Source organism: Sphaerodactylus townsendi, linkage group LG02 (assembly GCF_021028975.2).
Source record: "Sphaerodactylus townsendi isolate TG3544 linkage group LG02, MPM_Stown_v2.3, whole genome shotgun sequence".
NCBI lineage: Eukaryota > Metazoa > Chordata > Lepidosauria > Squamata > Sphaerodactylidae > Sphaerodactylus > Sphaerodactylus townsendi.
The window spans coordinates 19,685,307-19,709,476 of NC_059426.1; the positions used below are offsets into that span (position 1 = coordinate 19,685,307).

Below are 24,170 nucleotides of genomic sequence, written 5' to 3' on the forward strand. Positions count from 1 at the left end.
TTCATGTGCTGACCAAGGGGTTGGACTAGATGGCCTTCAATAACCTTTCCAACTGTGATTTTTATGTCTAGAGCAGGGGTAGGGAACCTGCGGCTCTCCAGATGTTCAGGAACTACAATTCCCATCAGCCTCTGTCAACATGGCCAATTGGCCATGCTGGTAGGGGCTTATGGGAATTGTAGTTCCTGAACATCTGGAGAGCTGCAGGTTCCCTACCCCTGGTCCAGAGGTGTTAAAGCATGACTAGGAACCATCACAAATCATTACATACATGAGCTGAGTTCTGTATTCAGTAGATCAGCTACTTCATGAAAGAAACACAATTGTTAGTTGCTGAACGTGTACAACATGAGACACCATCACAACTGCATGTTTGCTGGACATCGTGTGCAGTGTGTGTTGTGATATGTCTTGATTTCTGTTGTCAAAATAAAATTTCATTGGATTCTGTTTGTAAACACCACTAAATGGTTCTGATGTCCATGTGCAGTCAGATAATTTTAGAATCTGTCTCATGGTCCTTTAGATGGTAACATGTTTTTAAGTTGCAAAGTTACAGCCTGCCTTTGTGGGTCCCTTCTGGGGCCATGAGCCAAGTCCTAAACTTCTGCCCCAATGCCTGTCTCTGACAGCATCACTGCCTGGGGTAGCTGACTACTTCTCAAAGGCACGGAAACACAGTTGCATAAACCTGTAACTTGTTGGTCAAATGATGTTCCACCTGGAATGTGGTTGAAGCAGCAAGTTTTACCATCTATACTTTGTTCTTCATAAAGACCTAAGTAAAACTGTAACTTCATGTGCCATTTCCTCCTGGCCACATACCCCACTCGTCACAGCATAGTCCGGCCTCCTCCTTTCCCCATTCCTTTTCTTCCCTACCCTTCTGAGTAGGCTGGCGAGTTTTTAATGTCTTAAAATTTGAATTTTTCCACCATTAGTATTCTATTTTTAACAGATACTTTTTAGATTTCTGTATGTTATTTTTATCCTTTTGTACTGTTTTATGATGGAAGCCACCCTGAGCCCACATGGGGCAGGGCATGTAATAAATAATGTAATAAATAATAGCAAAGCCAACTCAATGAGAAAATCCAGTTGTTTCCAGGGAAATTTATAACCTGGATATTTTAAAAAAAACCTTATAGGAGGGAAGGAGTTATAATTGTCATTTGGGGATATTATCTGCCACACGGCTAGCAACTATTTTCCTAATGGAAAAAAAGATAAAGTCATCAGTTTTTGAGGTTTTACAAGAAAAGTATACCCAAGTCAAAACTATGCTATTTCTTAATCAATAATAAGCCATTCTGAGCCCTTAGGGCACAATGTTTATCATCTTTAAGGTCTGATGGTTTATTTGTACAAAACAAAACAAATTCATGTTGAAAACTCCAGGAAGTCTGGCTACAGTGCTGAATGCACCCTTTCCCTTAACTATCAGAGCCAAGAGCTCCTTTGTCCAAGTTTCCAAGTGTGGTCGAATTGAAGCCTTCAAGATTTTTGCTTTAATATTTTTCCTTTAAGAAATGGTTATTGGAATGTTAACTTCCAAATCGCGGATACTTCCCCACCCCTTGCCAAAGTGGTATCCTAATGCTAAAAAAGCCAGTGATCAGGTAAGCAACTTCAGACTTTCTGAAGAGAATTAAGAGACCCAGAGAATTTGGGATTGGGGAGGGTTGTACCGAGGTTCTGACCAAAGAAATGGGACTTGATCCAACAGGCTGAGTTTATGACAGGAAGCAAGTCTAGTTCACATGTTCCAGATCACAGGTCAAAATAATTAGCTTGACATCAAGGTTAAGTCATAATATAGTATCTGCAAACAAAATCAAAAACTAGAAGAGATCCCAGACCATGCCATGCTTTTCTAAGGACTGTGATGGTGAGAGTCGGTTTCTACCATACTGTGAACCCAGTAAGGAATAGAAGTACATTTATGGTCCCAGCACTTGAGCTAATGTTTTTCAATATGTCAATATCACTGGATTTAACCTTTAACAACTGAAGGGAAAAATCCTAATACTTCAATTTACATTATAAAAACATATTTGGGTTTGAAATTATTACTGTGCTGAAAAATAAAGTATTGTTAAGGAAATACAATGTAAAAGAAATCTGATCATATCAATGTACGATGCCGAAACAGTTTTAAAGTGGCTGCTCCTGTTTTCATTTTAATCTTGTGGCTTGATAAAATATCATTTTGTGCAAAAGAAATGTTGACAGTGTCTATGTCAAGCTCCTATAACTGGCTTATCAAGGTTCTGCCCAGCCACCAAAATCCAGTTATTATTTACATTAAAGTTTCTGTAAGCTACATCAAACTGCCCAGGAACCTCCTGCGTAAATCTGATAATATGGCAAAACACTAACAAATACCAGTGATGCTACAAAATGAAAGAGCTGTTATTCAACAGTATTATTAAGGAATTCTTGCCACTTAATTAAGAAAGGAACAATTGGTATAGATACAAACAAGGGGCTGTCACAACTCAAATTGGATGGGGGTAAATGGCAGCCATTTTCCCCGTCAGCTTGCCCAGTCTTGATTGGTCCTTCCGTGAGTTGGCCCCAAGGAGCATGCAGGGTAATCTCCTGATATCTGATACACATCACCCAGTTACAACCTTACATACCAGCATGTAGTTGTCAGAGGGTTGAAATAGCTATAAAACTCCCTCAGATCAATCTCTCTCAGTTTTATCTACTTCACAGGGTGGTTGCAAACATAAACTGAAAGATGGGAGAAACATTTACAGCCCTATTTCATGGAATAAGGGGACAATGGAAGACAGAGATCTTCAGTGATATAACTATAGGTACTTCCAGATCATACTTTAGCCAAAATGGCTTGCTCTCATGGGCATTAAAACTCAGAGACCCTGACTTTAAGGACAGGAAGGCAAGACTCATTAAAGCCATTTGCTGATAGAGAAAAGCTCTCCCTATTGATTTCCCCATCATCATTTTGGCTGCAACAAGGAAGAAGGCTGTCCCCAGAGATCTTGCAGGGTTTTGTTGGGGGAAGGGAGGAAGAGACTGAGAATTTCAGCTCTACAAGAAGTATTTGCCACTTTCCCATACATCATTCCTGGAAGCCCAGCCAGTTAAGAAATCCACAAGCACAGCAGCAAAGAGCTGGTCTCTCCACCTTACCCTTGAAACAAAGACATTCCCTTACCCCAGTCACACGAGAACTGGAACTGATGACTTCTAGCACCCACGATAGCAAGTTGATCATAGCAGTAACACCACTAAAGATGAGTTAAGCAATACACAAAGGTATCTTGAAAGATCCACTTAAAAAAAACCAAACACTCTTGCTTATAGCCATTTAAGACAATTTAGTCTCCACATGACAAACATGCTATGTTTTCAACCAGGTGCCCAGAGACCAAAAGAGAGAAGAAATTTAATCTGAGCAACTCTGTGCGCAGAACCCATTTCTGAATACATATGATAATCTTATTTTCACTTCATAACACTATACTTGACAAATGATACAGTAGATGAAAGTTGCTAATCTCATCAATAAAGTCAACATCAGACCACTTCTTGTCTTGCCTTTCAGCAAGTCCTTTCAGTATCTTTATTCATTTCTGAATAAACCAAAATCCCATCACCCTCTATTCTTCTCAAGGCAAATAATTCTTTAGCAAACCTAGCCCAAATTTATATGTGCAGCCATGACTGACATAAAACATATATTCTGAAAATGGAAATGAACAGAAACAAGCAAAAATGAGATTGACAAAAAGACAGGATTCGCCTTGAGTCCCAGAGAGAATACATAAAATCCCTACTTTGTCTCACCCTGAAAACAAGAGATTGAGAAATAAAGTTAGAGCTGTTTCTTGTTCTAGATCTGCTTGCAAAAAGAAATGTGGCTGAGTTTTTAAAAACCCTCCCCAGCAGTCAATGGTGGTTACCAAGGAGAGAGCTGGTGAGAGAAGAATCATCACATTCCCGAGGTCAGCCAGAAACATCCCTGAATGCAAGATCCCACATCAGTCGCATTCTGAGTGTTTGGATTAGTCCATTCAACTTCTTTCAATATCTCAGAGAACAGATTGGATAGAGAAAGCAAATGTACCCCTCCATGGCATAAGATACAGTACTGCTACTATAATCTTCAGGACATCTCATTCTCAACATGGCCAAATCTGTGGATATGTAAATCCAGACACTGGGGTGTGAACAGATAACACATCTTCACAAACCTGAGAGAAGCCCCAAATTTCAGAAAAATATGAAATAAAAAACACAACAAAAAACAGGGGCTAAACCCCCTCAAAATATTAGAAGCGGAGCCTGTATCTATAAGAAACAAATTACTTCAGTGACCATTGCTAGGCAACCACAAGAGTACTGTCCTAGCTTTCATCAGTAAAAAGGCTTTCAAGGGTTGTTTTGGCCTTTGAAGGAGGCCTCATCAGGGCCAGGTCAGCCACTAACCGCTGGCTGATGTGATACCACATAACTTGCCTGACACACCCAGACCCAGCAGCTTATTCCTGTTCAACAGCAGTCACTCCACAAAAGCTAGTGAGTGTAATGGTTAGAGTTTCAGACTATGATCTGGGAGGATCAGGTTCAAATCCTTATTCTGCCTTGGTAGGTCACTGGGTGCCCTTGTGCCAGTCACACACTCTCAGCCTAACCTACCTCACCAGGTTGTTTTGATACAGTGGAAGTGACTGACACATTCTGCTTTGAGCCCATATTGTGGGGGAAAGCAGCATATAAATGTATTAAATAATAAATATAACTGAAGTTGGGGGCAGATAAAAAGTCGTTTTATTCAATGGGTGAGAAGGAGAAAGTGCGGATATGGAAGCTGCTAGGAATAGGGGAAGAGGGAACAGTGTGGAGAAGGGGATACATGGGAAACTGAGGTACCCCTCCCAAGTCTTTGCAGATTCTTCTCCATATAATTACGCCTGGCCTGGCGGCTGGCTCTGCACAATTCAGCCAGATTTGTCCCAGGGCAAAGCTGCCAGGGGTAGGGAAGGAAAGAAAACTGAAGAGAGGAGAGGGAAGTAGGTTGGCTGGTGAATAGGAATGACACAGGAAAAGGCAAAAAGCTGTAGGGGTTTAAAGGAACAGAAAGAAAAAAGGGCAGAGCAGGAGGAAGTGGGATATGCCCCACAAAATCCTTGCAAGAATCTTACTGAATTGGCTTTTCAGTTCAGTAAGATTCCACAAGATTTTAAGGATTTTCTCTAGCGCAAATGCTAGATCTGAGAAGAACTGGCAACAGCAATTCAGAAGGCATAGTTTCTGCTGCTCCTTACCATTCATGTTAATTTTATTTACTTAAATTATAATCAACGCATTACAGTTTGGTTCATTTCAGCACACACAAAATATACCACTCAATATTTTGCCAGATAATTAGGCCATAGAAGAAAAAAACTACATTCTTGGAAGACTACATTAGATTTTATTGTGCTCGTGAAGTTTTAGAACAGAATACTTGGAATCTCAAAGACTCTTTTTAAGAAGTTACAGCTTATGAAACGACCCAAGGGGGACATGGCAGACAACAATCAAACATCAGTGACATAGCCAAAAAGATCAGCCTGCTCCTCAACATCAATTCAATATTACTCAAAAGAAATTACTAAGTATGAGTAAACCATCAACTAGCCTTTCCACCATACCAGGAAAAGGACAGTGCAATTAATCCTAAGCATTTTTATTCAGATGAAGTACCACAATATTTTTGTGGGGTTTTTGTAATGCTATTTCATAGATTAACCACTGGTGATAATCTTGAGCATGGTATAACCTATACAGCCTATAATAATTTGGGATCTCTAGCATTTAATACTTTAAATTGGGGAAAACATTGGCTGATGGGCAATGTCTAGAGAAGGGAATCAACTGAAATTACCACCCTCTTTTCCAAAGGCGGAAGTTGCCTTAAGTCTACGGAATTGGGTTGATGGATATAAGCCAAAGTGTTCATTAAAGGATCCAAGTAATTAAGCAGGTCCCTTTAATATCATTCTTACAAAATCGCTAAAGAATTTTTTCCTTCAAAGTATTATCCATCCATTCAAGAATAATTAGACATAAGCACAGGTAATCAGCTCCCTCACTGGCATCAGAGGGAAAACAAATATTTTTAGGTTTCTAAAACTTGTGACAAAAACATGCACAAGAAAAAACATTAATGCATAATAAAGCCTCAACACTTGAGTGTTCTTGCACCTAACTCTTCCCCTAAGATAGCTTCTGCCAGTATCAAGTTTCAGCACAATGACCATAGAACACTGATATTGTCCTTTACTAAGATGTCCAAAATTGTGTTAGCAGCTCAAACAAACCACTCCTTTGAAAATAGGGAAACACATTTTTTATAGACCGCATGAATGCAAGTGTTGCACAACCAAGCATCAATATTTCTGTTTCCAGTTTGGTTCTTATTTCACTGCAAATATTGACAGTTCATTTTTTGTTTAAACCCCCCCCCCCCCCCACACACACACACAGTTTCAACCTCATTTAAAACATATTTAGTAATCATCAAGTACTGTGACCATATGGGCAGTTGTGAAGAAAGATCTCTTACCCTGCAAGGTGCTAATAAAAATGTTTTAAATTTACACATTGTCTTGTATTCCGTGTCAATTTTATGTGAAGCTGGGTTTTTTTTAAATATGAATGTTGAACATTATCATCACATAACCAAAAAGAGAGAGTAAAACTTAAGCAACGACTGTTATTTGCTTGGCAAAACATTTGAAAGGAGACCCACTCTGGTGATGATCATTTGAGAACTGAAAGAAGCCCCCAAACCAAAAGGTGCTGTTTCTCAGCTACAAACCCAAACGCTGGCCAGCCGCACCCCTTTGGTCATATTAAAATGCCTGATGCCGATGCAATCTATTGAACAGTTAAGCCAAAGTCTTTCAACTGATACTAATGCCTTTCAGAGCACTGAACGGGTTTGAAATCCAAGTCACCAGGACAAAATAGGTTTGCAGACCACTTTTTGTTACACCCACTGGCTACTTACCAGCCGCAATGCCGAGCAGCAAGGTGGCACTGGCGAAGAGCAGCACCAGCAAAAGGTGCTGCTGCAACGAGGCAGTCATATTTGGGAGGTGGGGGGGCATCAGGGCGAGGGAGGTGTATAATAATAATAAAAAAGTAACGATCCCGACAAGAAGAAATCTCCTGTCTCCAAAGCGTCTTTTCCTGTTTTAAAAAACCCTCTTGGTTTGCAGCAATCCAGTCTGAAAGGGCAAATGGCAGACGAGCGCGGCTGCCTGAGGTCTTACTCCATTACGCGAGTCCGTCTTCATATTTCAAGGCTTCGCTTTCCTCCTTCGCTTCTACAAGGGAGAGTGAAAGGAGAGTTTCTCGGTTCTCAAACCAGCAGGTCCTTCCCTTTCCCCAGGTAGGCAGTCATGGTGAGAAACACCCTCAACCCCAGACTTACTTCCCACGCGTCTTCCCAGGACCAAAGCAGCCCTCCAGTTTCACACGCATCCCTTCCAGAGGGGGGGAAAACCGATTGTCACTTTGCAGCAGCTTCCTCAAACCCCCCCCCCCCCTCCCAAAGGCAGATACCGGTTGCGGGTGTCAAAGGCCCAGGTTTCCCAGGAAGGGGCGTGGAGGGAGGAAACACCCCCCTACCCAAATAATAAACCCCTTAGGGTCACTTCACATTTAAAAATAACCAGGCGTCGCCTCTTTCGAGAGGAATGTCCAGCGGCCGTCGCCCCATGTTGGGTCTGGGAGCGGAAAATAATGGGGAGGCACGATGCGATGCTGAGGGCGGACCCACTTCGGCCTAGACGGGGGGCAGGAAAAGAAGGGGGGGGGAGAGCTTCTCAGAGTCCCCTGACGAAGCAGCATCCACCGGGGAGGCCCTTTTCCCTCTCGCAGCCGAGCCCCTCTCGCTCCCCCACGGCTGCGAAGGGGGGAGCCTCCTCTCGCCGCCCGACCTCCCTTCACGGCGCCTCGTCGGAAGGGCGCTCCGGCTCCCCCGCCTTGTGGAGCCGCCTTCCTCGCTTCGCCCTGCGGGCAAGTGTGTGGCAACAGAGGCGTCTGGGCGGGCGGGCGGGCGAGGAATGAAGGAGGGGGGGGGTTTCTCTCGCCGCCTCCCCGTCCCCGGCGCTCCCCTCCCTTTCCCCTCAGCCCAGACACAAAGGGGAGTCGCCGCTCAACCGCCAGCCTCAGCGCCCGGCCCGTCGGCGCCGCCACGCCCCGCCCACTCCTCTCGCTCGCTCCCTGCCCACCGCCCTCGCCTCAGTCAGCCGGGCCTCTGACCATAGACGCAGTCCTCCGAACGCAGGAGAGAGCGGACCCCCGTCCCGGAGACTCCCGTCTCGTTGGTGGAGGCGGAAAAAAAAGAGGGAGGAGGGTCCGCGCTGCCATGTTGGGAAGAATTATGTGTTTGCCAGATTGGGGCCTGGCGGAAAAGCCACGCGGGAGGGAAGGAGAGGAGAAGGAAAAGAGAAGGGGCGCTGCCCGTCCTTTTTCCCCTTCTCTTTCCCTCTTCTCTCTTTCTGCCGTGCCCAGGGGCGTAACGAGGCAGCCCCCCCCCCCCCCATGGGCGGCCACTCCACCATGACCAAAAATTTTTTTGCACCAGGACATTGGTGCCTGCAGGGGGTGCGTTTTTAGACATATCAGCACCAAATTTTCAACATATCTTCAGGAGACTGTCCTTATGCTACTCCCCAGGTTTGGTTCAAGGAGTCCAAAGTTATGGACTCCCAAAGGGGGTGCCCCATCCCCCATTGTTTCCAATGGGAGCTAATAGGAGATGGGGGCTACAGTTTTGAGGGTCCATAACTTTGCCCCCCCCCCCGAACCAAACTGCACCAAGCTTGGGGGGTGCCATCATCTCCAGATGATACCCTGAAATTTTGGTGCCGCTAGCCTAAAAACTGCGCCCCTGCAGGAACATCCTAGAAATTTGCCCAAGAATCTTTGTTCTGCATTGAGTTTTCTGCATTGCTGTCAATGGGGGTTGCAGGCTGTGGGGGGCACATTTCTGAAGGCACAGTCTCAAAAATTTCAGGGTCTCATCAGGAGACTGCCATAATGATACCTCCCATGTTTGTTGCAGTTTGGTTCAGGGGGGCCAAAGTTATGGACCCTCAAAACTGTAGTCCCCATCTCCTATTAGCTCCCATTGGAAACAATGGAGGATAGGGGCACCCCCTTTGGGAGTCCATAACTTTGGACTCCCTGAACCAAACCTCACCAAACTTGCGGGGTAGCATAAGGACAGTCTCCTGATGATACGCTGAAATTTTGGTACCGTTAGACTAAAATCTGCGCCCCCTGCAGGCCAAAAATGGAAAACCACTAAAATACCCCAAAACGAACCCAGCATTTTGATGCCCCCCACAAGGTGATGCCCTGGGCAGCTGCCCACCTTGCCCAATGGGCATTATGCCAGTGGCCACACCTGACTCTTTTCTTGCTCTCCCCCAGCTTGAAACTGTTCCGGGAGCTTCTCCCGACTTATTCATTCATTCATATTCATATTTTATCCCACCCTATCCCAAGGCTCAGGGCGGGTTACAACAGTTACAAATCCTGGACTGGTTTTGGTTTTATTGAGAAGAAAATCCCGCATGAATTCAGTCAAGTTCCTAAATGAAGGATGCTCACACCTAGACCTTTGGTGCTTGTTCGTTTATAGAAGTCGGAAAGGGATGGAGACAGTGGTGGGATTCAGCAGGTTCGCACCACTTCGGCAGAGCCGGTTGTTAAAATGCCTCTTGTAGACAACCAATTGTTCAATTATTTAAATCCCACCACCGGAACCAGTTGTTAAATTATTTGAATTCCACCACTGGATGGAGGCTGTTTATTTATTGTAGGAGTTTCTTGTTTTCTAATGCTTTGTTTTCTTCACTTTGTGATCCATGTTTGCCTTGAGTGTAGATTTTTGCTGTTTTTACTGTAATTGGCCTTGAGGGTCATCTAGAAAGGGGGAGTATTAAATTCACACCTTTCGTAGGCCACAGTAACTAGCCCACTTTGCAATTGTCAGCACAAGTAGAATACAACCGGGAACTAATAATTAGCAAATACATTGTAAAAGAAAGGCCGGATTTCTTTTTTCACTTGGTCGGGGAAGATCTCAAACCAGCCCCTCAAATAACCACCAGGCCTCTGTGGGGCTGGATGTGAACCCGAGCCCATCGCCCAGGGGTTGCTCTCACTCTACAGGAACAGTGGTGGAGGTAGCCCAAAGGAGGAGAAGTACTCAGCTAGTTGCCTGCAGCCCCATCCCAGAGCCAGGCAGTAAGAACAAGTCTTGGCAAGATCCTGGCCAAAGTACAGGGCAGTTAAGCACGATTACTTCCTAACTTATTGAAGCCGAAGTGTGGGAAAGCTTCCTTGCTAGGTGAAGTATTCCAGGTCCACTTGTTTGTTTGCAGTTACTTGTCTGTAGTTGCAGCTCCTGGTTGCCAACACCCATCAATGCTCCCAAGCTTTGCAATTTAGACCTTAGGGTAGTGATGGCAAACCTTTTTGAGTCCGAGTACCCAAATTGCAACCCAAACCCCACTTATTTATCGCAGAGTGCCAATCCGACAATTTAACCTGAATGTTGAGGTTTTAGTTTAGCAAAAAAATGGTTGGCTCCCTCTTCCTCCACCCCACCTGCTCAAGCAAGGGCCAGCCTGCTCTAGCCTCCAGCAAGTCCCGTGCGCACCACTCTATGCCTCTCTAGCATCTTTGCCTCCTCTGCACCCTCCCCCTTGGGCAGCAGCCACCTGGAGCACAGGCACCAGGCCCACCAGCTGAGTCCTTGCTCACCGTGGTGTGCACACATCATGCTCAGTGGCCCAGACCAGCCTAGATGTGTGTGGGGGTGATTTTCCACCCCCCACATGACAAACCCTGTGTGCGTGTGCCCACAGAGAGGGCTCCGAGTGCCACTTCTGGCACCTGTGCCATAGGTTCGCCATCACTGCCTTAGGGCACTATTCCAGAGGAGATCTGACCGCCTGGCTTGCAGAGCACAGGACAGCTGCAATCCCAGGAGCAAATCCCACTGAATAATATTGGCCTTACCTCTGAGTCAACCTGCTTCCCAAAGCTCTGCCCTGTTTTTTTCAGATTCTAAAGGATATCTGAAGCATCTGAAGCATGCACCATCTTCTGATCCAAATGCAGCGACCATCCCAATAAGGTAGATTGTTCCTGCAGATTGCCCCCTCTTTCATTACATACTCTTTGAAACCAAGGTTTTTTTCATCACATCTGCTGATTAGTATCCCTGGTTTACACAACTTGTTAACAGCTGGTATCTACATATCTTATTTATTCTATCTATCCATGCTGGAGACATCCCCCAAACCAGAGTTTTCTAATCTCAGCCTTTGTTACAGATAAAGTATTCCATTGTTCCTTTCTTTCCCACAAAGATCTTCTAATTCTTTTTGACCCCTTCAAACCCCTTTCTTTCAGATCTCTAATTGTATAATTTTTAATTTTCTTGTCATGGAATTACATAAAATAGTCAAGAAATAGATCAATATTTTTGTCACGGAAGTACACAAACTAGAAGTTGAATTCCACTTGCACAGACATAAAGGACATTTCCATTCCCATTCCATTCTGGACATTTTCTAGTTTCAGTTCAGGAATGTGTTTGTTCATGCTCTGTTTTAAATATGAAAGACATTTTAGGAATTTCTAGGACTTTGTGTGATTCTGCCTGCCAAAAAAACTGAGAGATAGCTTTCAGTTGTTGACGGAAAGATATGTATGTATACATTTTTGTTTTGTTTTGGGGGGGTGGGGGTTGAACACCAGTAACTGTGTATGATTTGTACCGGAAATATGCAGTTTGCTGTGTGGGAAAAGTCCTACTGCTTTGAGTAGCTGCTGATCAGAGTAATTGCTTAAGACGGCTCATCAGCAGTTGTGCAGCGGCTTCTTAGATGGCTTCCGCACTGTGGTGGAAAAGTTGTGATGCTTTTCTTTAAGAACATAAGATATGTAAAAGTATTAATATGACCCACCCACAAAAAAGGGAGGAGTATGCCTCAGGACCCCCAAATGCCTGGGTGAAGAAGGTGGTCTTTGCCATACAACAAAATTCCAAGAGAGTAGGCACCTGCTGGACTTCTAAAGGAAGGGCATTCTCCAGTGTAGGGGGTAATGTAGAGAGGGCCAGCCCCATCTCTGAAGGGGGCAGGACAGTTGGGCGGGCCTCCCCCTCCAATCTCAGCACCCAAGCAGGGATACATGGGCGGATGTGCTCTCTCAGGTAACCAGGACTGTCCTTCAGGGAAATGGTACACATGTACATACAGAAAGCTGCCTCGTACTGAATCCCTTGGTCCATCAATGTCAGTGCTGTCTACTCAGACTGGCAATGGCTCTCTAGGAACTCAGACAAAGAAGAAGAGTTGGATTTATATCCTCCTGTAAGGAGACTCAAAGGGGCTTACAATCTCCCTTCCCTCCCCTCCCCGCCACAACAAACACCCTGTGAGGGGGGTAGGGCTGAGAGAGTTCCGTAGAGCTGTAGCCCAAGGTCAACCAACTGGCGTTTGTTCCCCAGATAGTTCCCCAGATAAGCCTCCACAGCTCAAGTGGCAGAGCGGGGAATCAAACCCGGTTCTCCAGATTAGAGTGCACCTGCTCTTAACCACTATGCCACTGCTGCTCCCAGCAGGTCTTTCCCATCACCTTCTACCTGTGCTTTTTAACTGGAGATGCCAGGGACTGAACCCGGGACCTTCTGCATGCAAAACACAGGCTCTTCAAGTGAGCCACAGCCCCTCCCCATCATGCTGTCTGCTTCTTCCATCAGGGCAGATTCAGTGCAGCTTCCCAACCCACGTAGTTATCTTGCCATGCTAGTCCTGAGATCCCGGAATCAACTCTCCCATGGTTTGAAATAACTGCTGGGGAAGAACTACAATCCACACATCTCTGGGTGCAACCCATTGTGCTATCTTTATGCTGTGGTTGTTTATCATACCCTGACAATCAAACGAGCGATACGCAGTATATCTGCATATGTGACCTATCACCCGCGTCTGTGCATGTTTCCTTGAAACTAAGCTTAATTGTACTCCCAAGTAAGAGTGGACGAGATGACAGATTCAGCTCCCCCAGTTAATTTGTCACAGAGCCTGAGGGCTGAATTCGCACAATGTTCTCTGGAGTGATTGCTTGTCGAATGATGAGTCTGGAACAGAACCTCCTGAACGAAGCAGCAATCTCTCACTTCTGTGCCAGAAATGTTGCAATCGAGCCCAGTGACCCAAGTTTAATAAAAAATACTGTATTTTGCATAAACATGTTTGAATTTCATCGGAATCTGAGTCAAGAGGCAGACTGACAAGGGGCGTTTGAGGACAAGACAGGACACGAGTTGTGGATAAATGAAAAGAATGCAGTGGTGGCGAACCTTTGGCACTCCAGATGTTATGGACTACAATTCCCATCAGCCCCTTGGGGCTAATGGGAATTGTAGTCCATAACATCTGGAGTGCCAAAGGTTCGTCACCACGGGAATAGGGGAAGGAAGTGGAAAGCAGGAAACTGAAATTGAGAAAGTATCAGCACAGCATAAAAGTTATGTCTTATTTATTAATTTAAAACATTTATTAGCTGCCTTTCTACCTTATTTTATTTATTTATTTATTTATTTATTATTTGATTTAATATACCGTCCTATCCCCGAAGGGCTCAGGGCGGTGAACAATAAAATATAAAAGCATCCATATAAATTAAAACAGTTACAGTCTAAAACGATGTCCCACAAAACCCATATGCAACCCTCCCAGGAGTAAAGTAGTGGGTCCTGATGTTGGTAGGGACCCCTGTAGAGCGGGGGGAGGGGCGGGGGGGGGCATCCTCAGTGGCTGGTCTCTCCGAAGGCCCGGTGGAACAACTCGGTCTCACAGGTCCCGCAGGGCCCGGATAGCAGGTGGTAGACTGTTCAACCAGGCAGGGGCCAGAGCCGTAAAGGCCCTGGCCCGAGTGGAGGCCAGCCGCATCATTGAGGGGCTAGGGATCTCCAGTAAATTGGCCTCTGCTGAGTGCAGAGGTCGACCTGGGACATATGGGGTAATGCGGTCCCGAAGGAACTCAAGGAGGCTTACAATGTAAATTAAACAACCATAAGAATACACAGAAGGTCATAACTGAAAAACAATTCAGGACTGCCGATAGAAAAGTTAGTCAAATGCTGTCCTAAATAAACTGTCAGCCATTCGGAAGGAAGGGATTTGAATCCCTAACACTGCAATTCTAAGCAGAGTTGAATGCGCTTCTAAACCTATTGAAGTCGAGTCTGTTTTTGGTTTTTAATACTGTATTTTAATCATATTGTCAGCTATTTTGAGAATGAAGAAGAACTGGGATCTAATTTTTTTAAAAATAGGTCAGCAGTACCTGCTCAAAGGAAATCCTTTCCCGCCGCTTGAGTGTTTTTTCGTGCTTTAAACCAAAGGCCCCTAAAATAACCTTGGCAAGAAACAGTCACGATGTCTCCAGTGATAAAAAGAAAATTGGCAAAAAGACGATGGTGCAAATGAAGAAGAATCCTTTCTTATTCTGGTTAAAAAAAAATTCCTACACGTTTTGCAATAAAACTTTTCCTGGGGAAGAATCTGTTAGCCCTTACATATTTTACATCAAGAATGCAAGATCTGTCAACCTGGGCCACACCATTCAGAAAAACGGCCACTGCACCCATGGTTTGTACTGAAGGCGCATTTGCAAAGTCAGCATGGCTGCAAAGAAGTGTGCAGCTGGATAGAAAGGAAAGCAACCCGGAGTCTTCTGCCAGAAGGCCTCGTGACCTTGGTTTCTCTTGATAAGCGGCGGGTCCTTATCATATCTTCCTGACCTCCAAGTCAGCCGCAATGGAATCTCAGAAGTCAAACGTGTCAAAATAATCAGCTACTGTATTTTTCCACAGATAGGAGCGGTGTTGGGCTGTTTTCTAGGGCTGCGTGTGCATTATTATTTCTGTAGTCCACAGCCTTTCCTCCTTTGCTGCTTAATTGACGCTTCCTGATAGCTGTGCAAAACTGCTAGTTACAAAACTCCCCTTCAGCCTTCTGTAGGGGGAAAGAGCCTGGTTTTGTTTCTCTCTTTTTAAATGTCACCCTGGAAATGGCTTGACCATAGGAACCAGAGTTTTGGAGTTAGGCCTGGATTCAAATCCTCCTGGACCCTAAAAATATTTGAATGGCTTTTATTCCATCTGATGGGGGTGAGGGGCTAGTGTTGCCAGCTTCAGGTTGGGAAATTCTTGGAGATGGCACCCAGGGAGGGCAGGGCCCTCAATGGAGTACACTACCATAAAGCCCACCCCCCAAAGCATCCATTTTCTCAAGGGGGGCTGATTTCTGTAATATGGAGATGAGCCGTAATTCCAAGAGATCCCCAGGAACCACCTGGAATTTGGCATCTGCACAAGTACAGATAGGGAGCAGGGGAAGCGGTACTATATATAGAAGAAGAAGAGGAGTTGGATTTATATCCCCCCTTTCTCTCCTGCAGGAGACTCAAAGGGGCTTACAATCTCCTTGCCCTTCCCCCCTCACAACAAACACCCTGTGAGGTAGGTGGGGCTGAGAGAGCTCCGAGAAGCTGTGACTAGCCCAAGGTCACCCAGCTGGCGTGTGTGGGAGTGCACAGGCTAATCTGAATTCCCCAGATAAGCCTCCACAGCTCAGGCGGCAGAGCTGGGAATCAAACCTGGTTCCTCCAGATTAGATACACAAGCTCTTAACCTCCTACGCCACTGCTGGAGGTTGCAGATGCAGTGATAACAAAAAAGTTTCATTTCTGCATAAAAGTCAGTGGTATTTGTTTCACTCATGCCAGTTCTTCACAAGTGTCTTTCATTTCTGTTCCACCTTATTATTTTGTTCAGATCTTCAAAGCATTTGACAAGAATAACAATAATGGCAATTAAATCCCCCCCCCCACCCCCCGTGTAGAACTATCAAGGCACACAAACTTACAGAGGGACTTAGAAGCCAATAAAAGAAGACAGAAAAAGGAAACTGTGAACACCTTTTTCTCACCACACTTTGGTGGTTTCACAGGCAATGCTTCTCAGCCTTACCAAAATGTCAGCAAAGGAGGGCAAAATTTTCGGGGCAATTTAGTTCAGATTTTTGGTGCAAAATGCAACTGTGAGCCAGTCTGAGAAGTTACCGTGTTTCCCCGAAAATAAGACAGTGTCTTATATTAATTTTTGCTCCCAAAGATGTGCTATGTCTTATTTTCAGGGAAGGTCTTATTTTTTCTGTGTTCTGTTCGTCGGGCATGCTTCCAAACAAAAACTTTGCTACGTCTTACTTTCGGGGGATGCCTTATATTTCGCACTTCAGCAAAACCTCTACTACGTCTTATTTTCAGAGGATGTCTTATATTCGGGGAAACAGGGTAGGACAAATGAGTATGTGGTATCTGATGCCCCAGGCAAGCCTTTACATATAATACTAACTAAATAACTAGAAGAAGAGTTTGCTTTTATACTCTACTTTTATCTACCTTTAAAAAGTCTCAAAGCGACTTGCATCATTTTCCCTCCCCCCCCCCCCATACACAACAGACACCTTGTGAGGTAGGTGGGGCTGAGAGAGTTCTGAGAGATCTTTGACTAGCCCCAGGTCACTTAGCAGGCTTCATGTGGAGGAGTGGAAAAAGAAACCCCCGTTCACCAGATCTCAGTCCACTGCTCTTAACCGCTACACCATATTGGGCTCTAAAACTTTGGTGAGAAATTTATAAGCAACTGCTATGCATTAATTTCACTGGTTGCTGTCAGAATCCGAGGCTCATTCCGCAAATGCAGAATAATGCACTTTCAAACTGCTTTCAGTGCTCTTTGAAGCTGTGCGGAATAGCAAAATCCCCTTGCAAACAGTTGTGAAAGTGGTTTGAAAACGCATTATTTTGTGTGTGCGGAAGGGGCCCAAGCCTCAAAAGTGTGTTATCTTTATATTAAAGTACTCTTGGGCCCTTTCTGCACAACACAAATAAAACATTTTCAGGCAGGAAATAAAAAGTTTCCTCCGTGGAGTTCCGCATAGTTTTTAACACAAAACATTTTAATTCTGCCTGAAAACGTTTTGTTTGCACGTGATCCCTAGTGGTTCTTTCTTGAAAATGACTTGCTGTGCGATCTCTTTAAAATGTTTCCTACATCTCTCTGCAGTCAGCGCCATTTTCTGAGATGGTGCTGGCTGTCTCACACAGTATTTCTGTCATTTTGTGGGGTTGGGGGGGGGGGGTTGGGTCTACATAGTTACATAGGCATGACCCCTACAGAATCACAGCATAAGGCTCGGAAGCTTTGCAGCTACAAATCTAAGACGCTTTTAAAAAATGGGATGACCACAAAATGGCAGCCAGGAGTCGTTTTCGAGGGGGTGGGTGCAGACAACCGGGGGCGGGGAGGGGGTTGAAAACATTTGCAAAACATTTTCAGGGGCTTGTATGGAAAGTGCCTTGGTCTTTCAACAACTTTAAACTTTGTATTAATAACTAATCTCCAGAGCTCTCTCAGTCTTGACTTTCTCTCATTCTGCTCAGGCTCCAACCGAAGAGAATCAGAAAATGGGTATCACACTTTTCTTGGCTCCTCCCAGGATCTACAACATAATCAGTTTGATCCATGTTGCTACGACGAGAGAGTATTTGAATCAAGGTCACCCAGTAAAATTTATAACCATGTGGGAATGTAAATCTGGGCCTCCCCAATCTCCTCAGTCTTGACACCCAAACTGTTACCCCATTCTGACTCTTAGGAGGGTGTTAACAGTTATAGCAACTGTACTCATGACTGGAAATGGTATCTCGTCGTGTAAATGCTGAACAGGAACAGAAGCTCAACATTCATGCTGATATATTTTTTCCGAAGGCTGCAGATTTCCATGAAATACATCCAGACTCAAAACGATGACTTCTCATACTGTTTCATGATCTATTGTGAGATGGCATCTTTGGTTAGATGAACTATGTAATTGCATAACTTGCATGGGGGTGGGAGACACAGCCTGACTTCATTGGATGAAGGTCACCTTTCCTTTTCACTAAACACTAGACCAGGGGTCTGCAACCTGCGGCTCTCCAGATGTTCATGGACTACAATTCCCATCAGCCGCTGCCAATTGGCCATGCTGGCAGGAGCTGATTGGATTTGTAGTCCATGAACATCTGGAGAGCCGCAGGTTGCAGACCCCTGCACTAGACAATGTTAAAATTGAGCTGTTAGGATATAGTTACTCCTTAGAAGTGCGAGCCTCCAAGTAGGGCCTGGAGATTTGCTGGAATTTCAGTTCATCTCTAGACTGCAGAGTTCAGTTTCCTTGGAAAAATTGCCCGCCTTGGAGGGTGGACTCTATGTTGTGTCTCCAACAATGGTTCCAATGGGGTGTCATTGTGACCATCAACACCTTCCCGGGTATCCATCAAGCATTTTTAGAAAGTGGGTGGAGCTAAATGGGACTCCTGCCCTACAGGGCTTCAGATTGGCCGTTGGATATCCGATTGACTGTGCAGATTAAAATAATGTTTTTAAGCAGCAGCTGCAACCACAATGTTTTTTGGAAACACCTCAGGAGGGTTTAATTGATGACTCGTTGGAACAGTTTAAGCATCCACAACAGAATATGCATTTTAATCTGGGCTTCCCCCAGTCCACATTCATCAATCTATCTGCTACACTGCACCAACACTCTAATCATATAGCATAATAACCTCATTAAAGGATGGACGTGGTACCGTAAAAAGATGTTGAGGTTATAGCTGAGCAGCAGCAGCACGCTGGCTGGCAAGAGAATGCAAGGAATGGCTTGCATGGGGCAAAATGTAGAAGTGAGGCAAAAAGGGCAAAAAGTAGAAGTGAAAGCTATCGGCTATTTCTCACGGTTAGAGCATCTGGTTCCCTCTGGAGTAGGCAAAGAGGCTGAGGGTCTAAAGTGTTGGAAGGAAAAAACAGGCTGGGACTTGGGTCAGGGAACACGCAATAAGTCAGCAATCTCTGGTGTGTACGCTATTGAAAACAGATGCAATGCCAGGAAAAACCAGCTCCTTGCATAAAGAAGGTGGGGAGGGAAGTAACCACTAGAATGATAATGAGGCCTCTGGTTGAATGCAGACACTAACTGAGGTGGGGGAAGCAAATATTTCTTTGACCAGACAGTATTATCAGGGAGTTACATCCAATGGTATGCATGGAGCCTCTACTCATCACAAGGTTGACAGTTCCTTGTTCAGGAAGGGCTGCAAAATCAAGATGTTCTTTTAAAAAATAAAATTCACTCTAAGATTGTTAAGTCTCTGATTGAAAGAATGTACACTGGTGATGAAGAGGAACTGATTAAACAATTTCTTACAGGAAAAAAACTCCCCAATTATGGTCCAGGTTGTGCAATAATACTTAAGGCCCGACGACTATTCAGTATTTTTTATCAACGACTTGGATGATGGAATAAAAGGCATGCTAATCAAATTTGCAAATGACACCAAAATAGGAGGGGTAGCTCATATCCCAGAGGACAGAGTCAGAATTCAAAATGACCTGGACAGATTAGCGTGCTGGGCCAAAACAAACAAATAAATTTCAACAGAGATAAATGTAAGATACTACACTTAGGGAGAAAAAAAATGAAATGCACAGATATAGGATGGGTGACACCTGGCTTGACAACACTACATGCAAAAGGGTCCTGGGAGTCTTAGTAGACCACAAACTGAACATGAGTCAGCAGTGTGATGCGGCGGCAAAGAAAGCCAATGCGATTCTGGGCTGCATCAATAGGAGTGTAGTGTCTGGATCGAGGGATGTAATTGTACCTCTCTATTCTGCACTGGTTAGACCTCACCTGGAATACTGTGTGCAGTTCTGGGCACCGCAATTCAAGAAGGATATTGACAAGCTGGAGCGGGTCCAGAGGAGGGCAAACAAAATGGTCAAAAGTCTGGAATCCATGCCCTATGAGGAGAGACTTATGGAGCTGGGGATGTTTAGTTTGGTGAAGAGAAGGTTAAGAGGTGACATGACAGCCATGTTTAGATATTTGAAGGGATGTCATGTTGGTGAGGGAGCAAGCTTGTTTTCTGCTGCTCCAGAGACTAGGACCAGGAGTAATGGGTTCAAGGTGCAGGAAAAGAGATTCCACCTAAACATCAGGAAAAACTTCCTGACAGTAAGGGCTGTTTGACAGTGGAATGCACTACCTCAGAGTGTGATGGATTCTCCTTCTTTGGAGGTTTTTAAACAGAGGCTGGATGGCCATCTGTCAGGAGTGTTTTGATTATGTGTTCCTGCATTGTAGGGGAAGGGTTGGACTTGATGGCCCTTGGGGTCTCTTCCAGCTCTATGATTTTATGACTCATAGTATCCTCAAGGAATTAAAATCCTGTAAAAAATTTAATTCCTAGTTTTGCTTTTTAAAAATGTACTGTAATTTGTTTTACATGAGTAGGTTTCATTCTGTTTTTAACTGGCGGAAAGCTGCAAATAAATCAACTGGTTTCTGTGTTTCTTTTTAAAGGTAGTGGAGCACAAGAGAGAGAGAGAGAGACTGTGAAGGCACTGGAGCTGAGGTAGCCCACACACGAGGCAGTTCTAGCTGATTACATAGGAGACATTAGGGGCACCAAAAGCGAGCAGCCTAGCCACAAGGCTGGTCAGTGGTTTGGGGTGTGCCCAGGCCACTGGGAGGGGAGCAGGCCGGCCGGCCTAGGGTACCATGAACCTTTGGGCCACCCCTTCTCTGGAGCCAAGCGGATCACAGATGTGTTTTGAAGCTGATTTTATGAAAGTGTGCTGCTCCATGCCTATATTACCGTGGTGGTGAACCTTTGGCACTCCAGATGTTATGGACTACAACTCCCATCAGCCCCAGCCAGCATGGCCAATTGGGGCAGGGGCTGATGGGAATTGTAGTCCATAACATCTGGAGTGCCAAAGGTTTGCCACCACTGCTAGATGGGTTACTAATGTCTTGTCACATTTCAGTTTGACCAAGCAACAGACCTCAGGATGGAGCTAGGTGGATGAAGAGGCAGGAACTGGTAGATTGTAGAATTTGGAACGATTCTGAATTATGGGTACCACCTGAGGCATAAAGCATTGTTTAGTTGGCATTTTAATTATGCTACTTTTTCTTGTGTGAGTGAATGGCTTATAATGTTTATAATTTGGAGAGAGAACAAAAGGGCTACACTCCCAGGCTTCCCATACCCCCCCCCCAGTGCTCAACTATAGTATTAGCGGATCCAGCGTGGTATAGTGTAGTGGTTAGGAGAAGGGGCTCGAATCTGGAGAACCTAGTTTGATTCCCCACTCCTCCACATAAGCAGACTAACCTGGAGAACCAGATTTGTTTCCCTGCTCCTATGCATGAAACCTGCTGGGTGATCTTGGGCCAGTCACAGTTCTCTCCGAACTCTCTCAGCTCCATCTACCTCCCAGTGTGCCTGTTGAGGGGGAGGGGAAGGGAAGATGATTGTAATCTGCTTTGAGACTTGTAGTCTTGCCCACGAGGCCCCAAGGAAGAGACGAGACGTGGAGATTCCATCTGGTGGAGAGCGCCAGCGGCAGGAAGCGCGGGATTCCGTGATCCTGGCAACTCTGCCGTGTGCTAGGCTCTGCCTCCCTTTATTAGGGTTTACAAGAGGGGGGGCAATGTGGGCGGACCGGGAGGCAGGAGAGCGGGAGAGCGGGAGATCATCATGTGATGCATGATCTCATCGGGCTACTACGTGCAGGAGGAAGCATCCACGTCTGGGTCTAATCCACACCTGGAGGGCAAGAGCCCCTTTTGTCCCTTTGTCTGGGACATCTGGTGACCGTGAGTCAGGCATCTCATGACCTGTGACTCACGGGGGACTGGGGGATGGGGGAGCTTGTGCGCCCAGAAGGCCGTAGCCGGCACCAGCATGCCAGGCGCTCTTTCTACGGTTCTGCTGGGTTCGCGGGCTCACCCCTACAGAGACTCCCTACAGGAGAGAAAAGCAGGGTGTAAAAACCTCCTCCTCCTTCTCAGCATTGTGACAGTTGGCCAAGATCTGGCCAGCACACAAAACAACTATGTGTAAGTCCATCAAACAAGCCATAAAGTAGAAATGTGCATATTAGAACCAGAGGTCTTGATCCCGTAAACAGCTCTCCCTGCATTTCTTCATGAACTCTGACAAAGTCTCTGGCGTAGGTGATGTGCAAATTATTCCTTGGGTGTTGTCTAGATCAGAATGTTTTGAGGAAGTGGGAGTCTGAGGACAGCCAAGCATTTTGTTCTTTCGTTTCCTGCCCTTTCTATAACCGGCAAGACTAACCGGGAGCCTGGAGGAGCGGCATAAAATTGTACCAAAGAATTCCATCCTATTTTCATGCACTTCTGCCTAATAGACAAGTTGCAAAGAACAGGTTTGCGAGATAACACTCCCTTCCAATTAAGGGCCTGCACATTTACCGAAACAACTCAGTCCTAGGCAAGATTCGGTATTCTGCCTGCAAATGAAATTCACTTACCACTGTGGCTTTTTTTTCCCCAAGGAGAATACTCTTTGTTCCCGCTTTGAGGGCTATTACATCCATTAGCAGTCCCACCTAGTGCTTCATAAGCAATACACGGTCCATCTACCGTTTTTAAAAGGGATGCATATGCCTAAAATAACATATATTGCCTTAATCTAATGACTGATCTAAAGCCAAAGAAGTACACCATCAAATTTATGATATCGTACAAAGTTAGAACCTTTTCCAACGACCAAAAGGGCCACGGAACACATCTAGGACACCCATCAGGGAAATAATCAAAAATAGAAATGACTAAAGATAGATAAACGTTTCATCCGTGGCCAGAAGTGAAGAGCCCAGACTAGATTCTAAGGTTTTTAAGAGATGTTACATTCTCTGTATTCCTGGTGGCAGTGTGAGGTCTAGAATAAACCACAGTGGGAAATAATTTCCTAGCAGAGCGAGTCAGGACTACCCATGGGGCAGGAAAAACTTTGAACCAGTGGCAAATTTGGGTCAGGGATGACTATTGGGTCAGGGATGACTATTGTCCCAGGAATCAACCCTAACATTTGTGAAGTAATAATAATGGCAGGCATGCACTGGTAATTTCCCACTTTCTCCTCAAGATACAGCCTCGTTGACACTGGACTGTGAGGGACAGACCTGCAGCATCGGTTTTCCTTTCTCCAAGATCAGGGACAGAAGAAGTCACTAGTGGAGAGGATCTCAACCTGATACCCCCCTAGTACAGTGGTGGCGAACCTATGGCACGGGTGCCAGAGGTGGCACTCAGAGCCCTGTCTGTGGGCACGCACGCACAGAGTTCATCATGGGGGGCGGGGGCGGAAAATCACACCCACACCCCACATACATATCTAGGTTGGCCTGGGCATGATCCTTTACCTGGGACTAAGCTCGGTTGCTGACAATGGGGCTTGCTTCTGAGTAAACCCTCCTAGGGTCATGATTCACCCGTTGGAAGAGTTGCATGGTTGCTTCAAAGCAAAGCCACCGACTATCACCAAGCTTACTCCGAGAAACGCACGCCTCGGAGCCAACCGTTTTTCTTCACTAAAACCTCAGCATTCAGATTAAATTGCCACGTTGGCACTTTGCGATAAATAAGTGGGTTTTGGATTGCAATTTGGGCACTCGGTCTCAAAAAGGTTCACCATCACTGCCCTAGTACATGGTGTCCCTGCTGGGGTGATCCTTCCTCTGATACTTTTAAACAATTACATGCGCACCCTTGCCCAGGTAGTTCGGGGTTTCATGTGGAATGCCATCAATGTCGGCCAAACATACAGAGAATTTTAGCTAATACAATATATTTATATTTTACTTCCACCATCGGTCTTGGCCTCATCTCTTTGTGACTGGTGCAGCTTTTTAATTTTCTCCTTGCTCCTTGAGGGGCAATCGCACCCTTTCCATCCATGGAAATAGTCTGCTGGATCCAACCTGGTCCCTCAATATACTCATGACCACTGAGTCATTGCAATGAAATTAGCCATCTCTCGACTTGGAAGAAGTCAGTGGCTTCCAGTCCTCTGTTGGTTTAAGAGCTCTGTGCTTCTGCATGTGAAATGGACCCAGGCATTCCAGCCACTAGGGCAGTGATGGAGAACCTTTTCGAGACCCAGTGCCCAAATCGCAACCCAAAACC

At 45.3% G+C, this 24,170-nt stretch overlaps 1 protein-coding gene across 1 annotated transcript in view; it reads right to left on the minus strand.

Annotated features, from left to right (window-relative positions):
- The window catches only part of BMPR2 (bone morphogenetic protein receptor type 2), a 118,602-nt gene extending 110,373 nt beyond the window's left edge, over positions 1-8,229 (minus strand). Inside the window, exons 1-2 of the mRNA XM_048483326.1 lie at positions 7,457-8,229; positions 7,031-7,349 (exon numbers count right to left, since the gene is read on the minus strand). Of these exons, the coding sequence (XP_048339283.1) occupies positions 7,031-7,130 (100 nt within the window). The 5' untranslated portion in view covers positions 7,131-7,349; positions 7,457-8,229. The remainder of the gene's footprint in view (positions 1-7,030; positions 7,350-7,456) is intronic.
- Between the last annotated feature and the right edge of the window lie 15,941 nt (positions 8,230-24,170).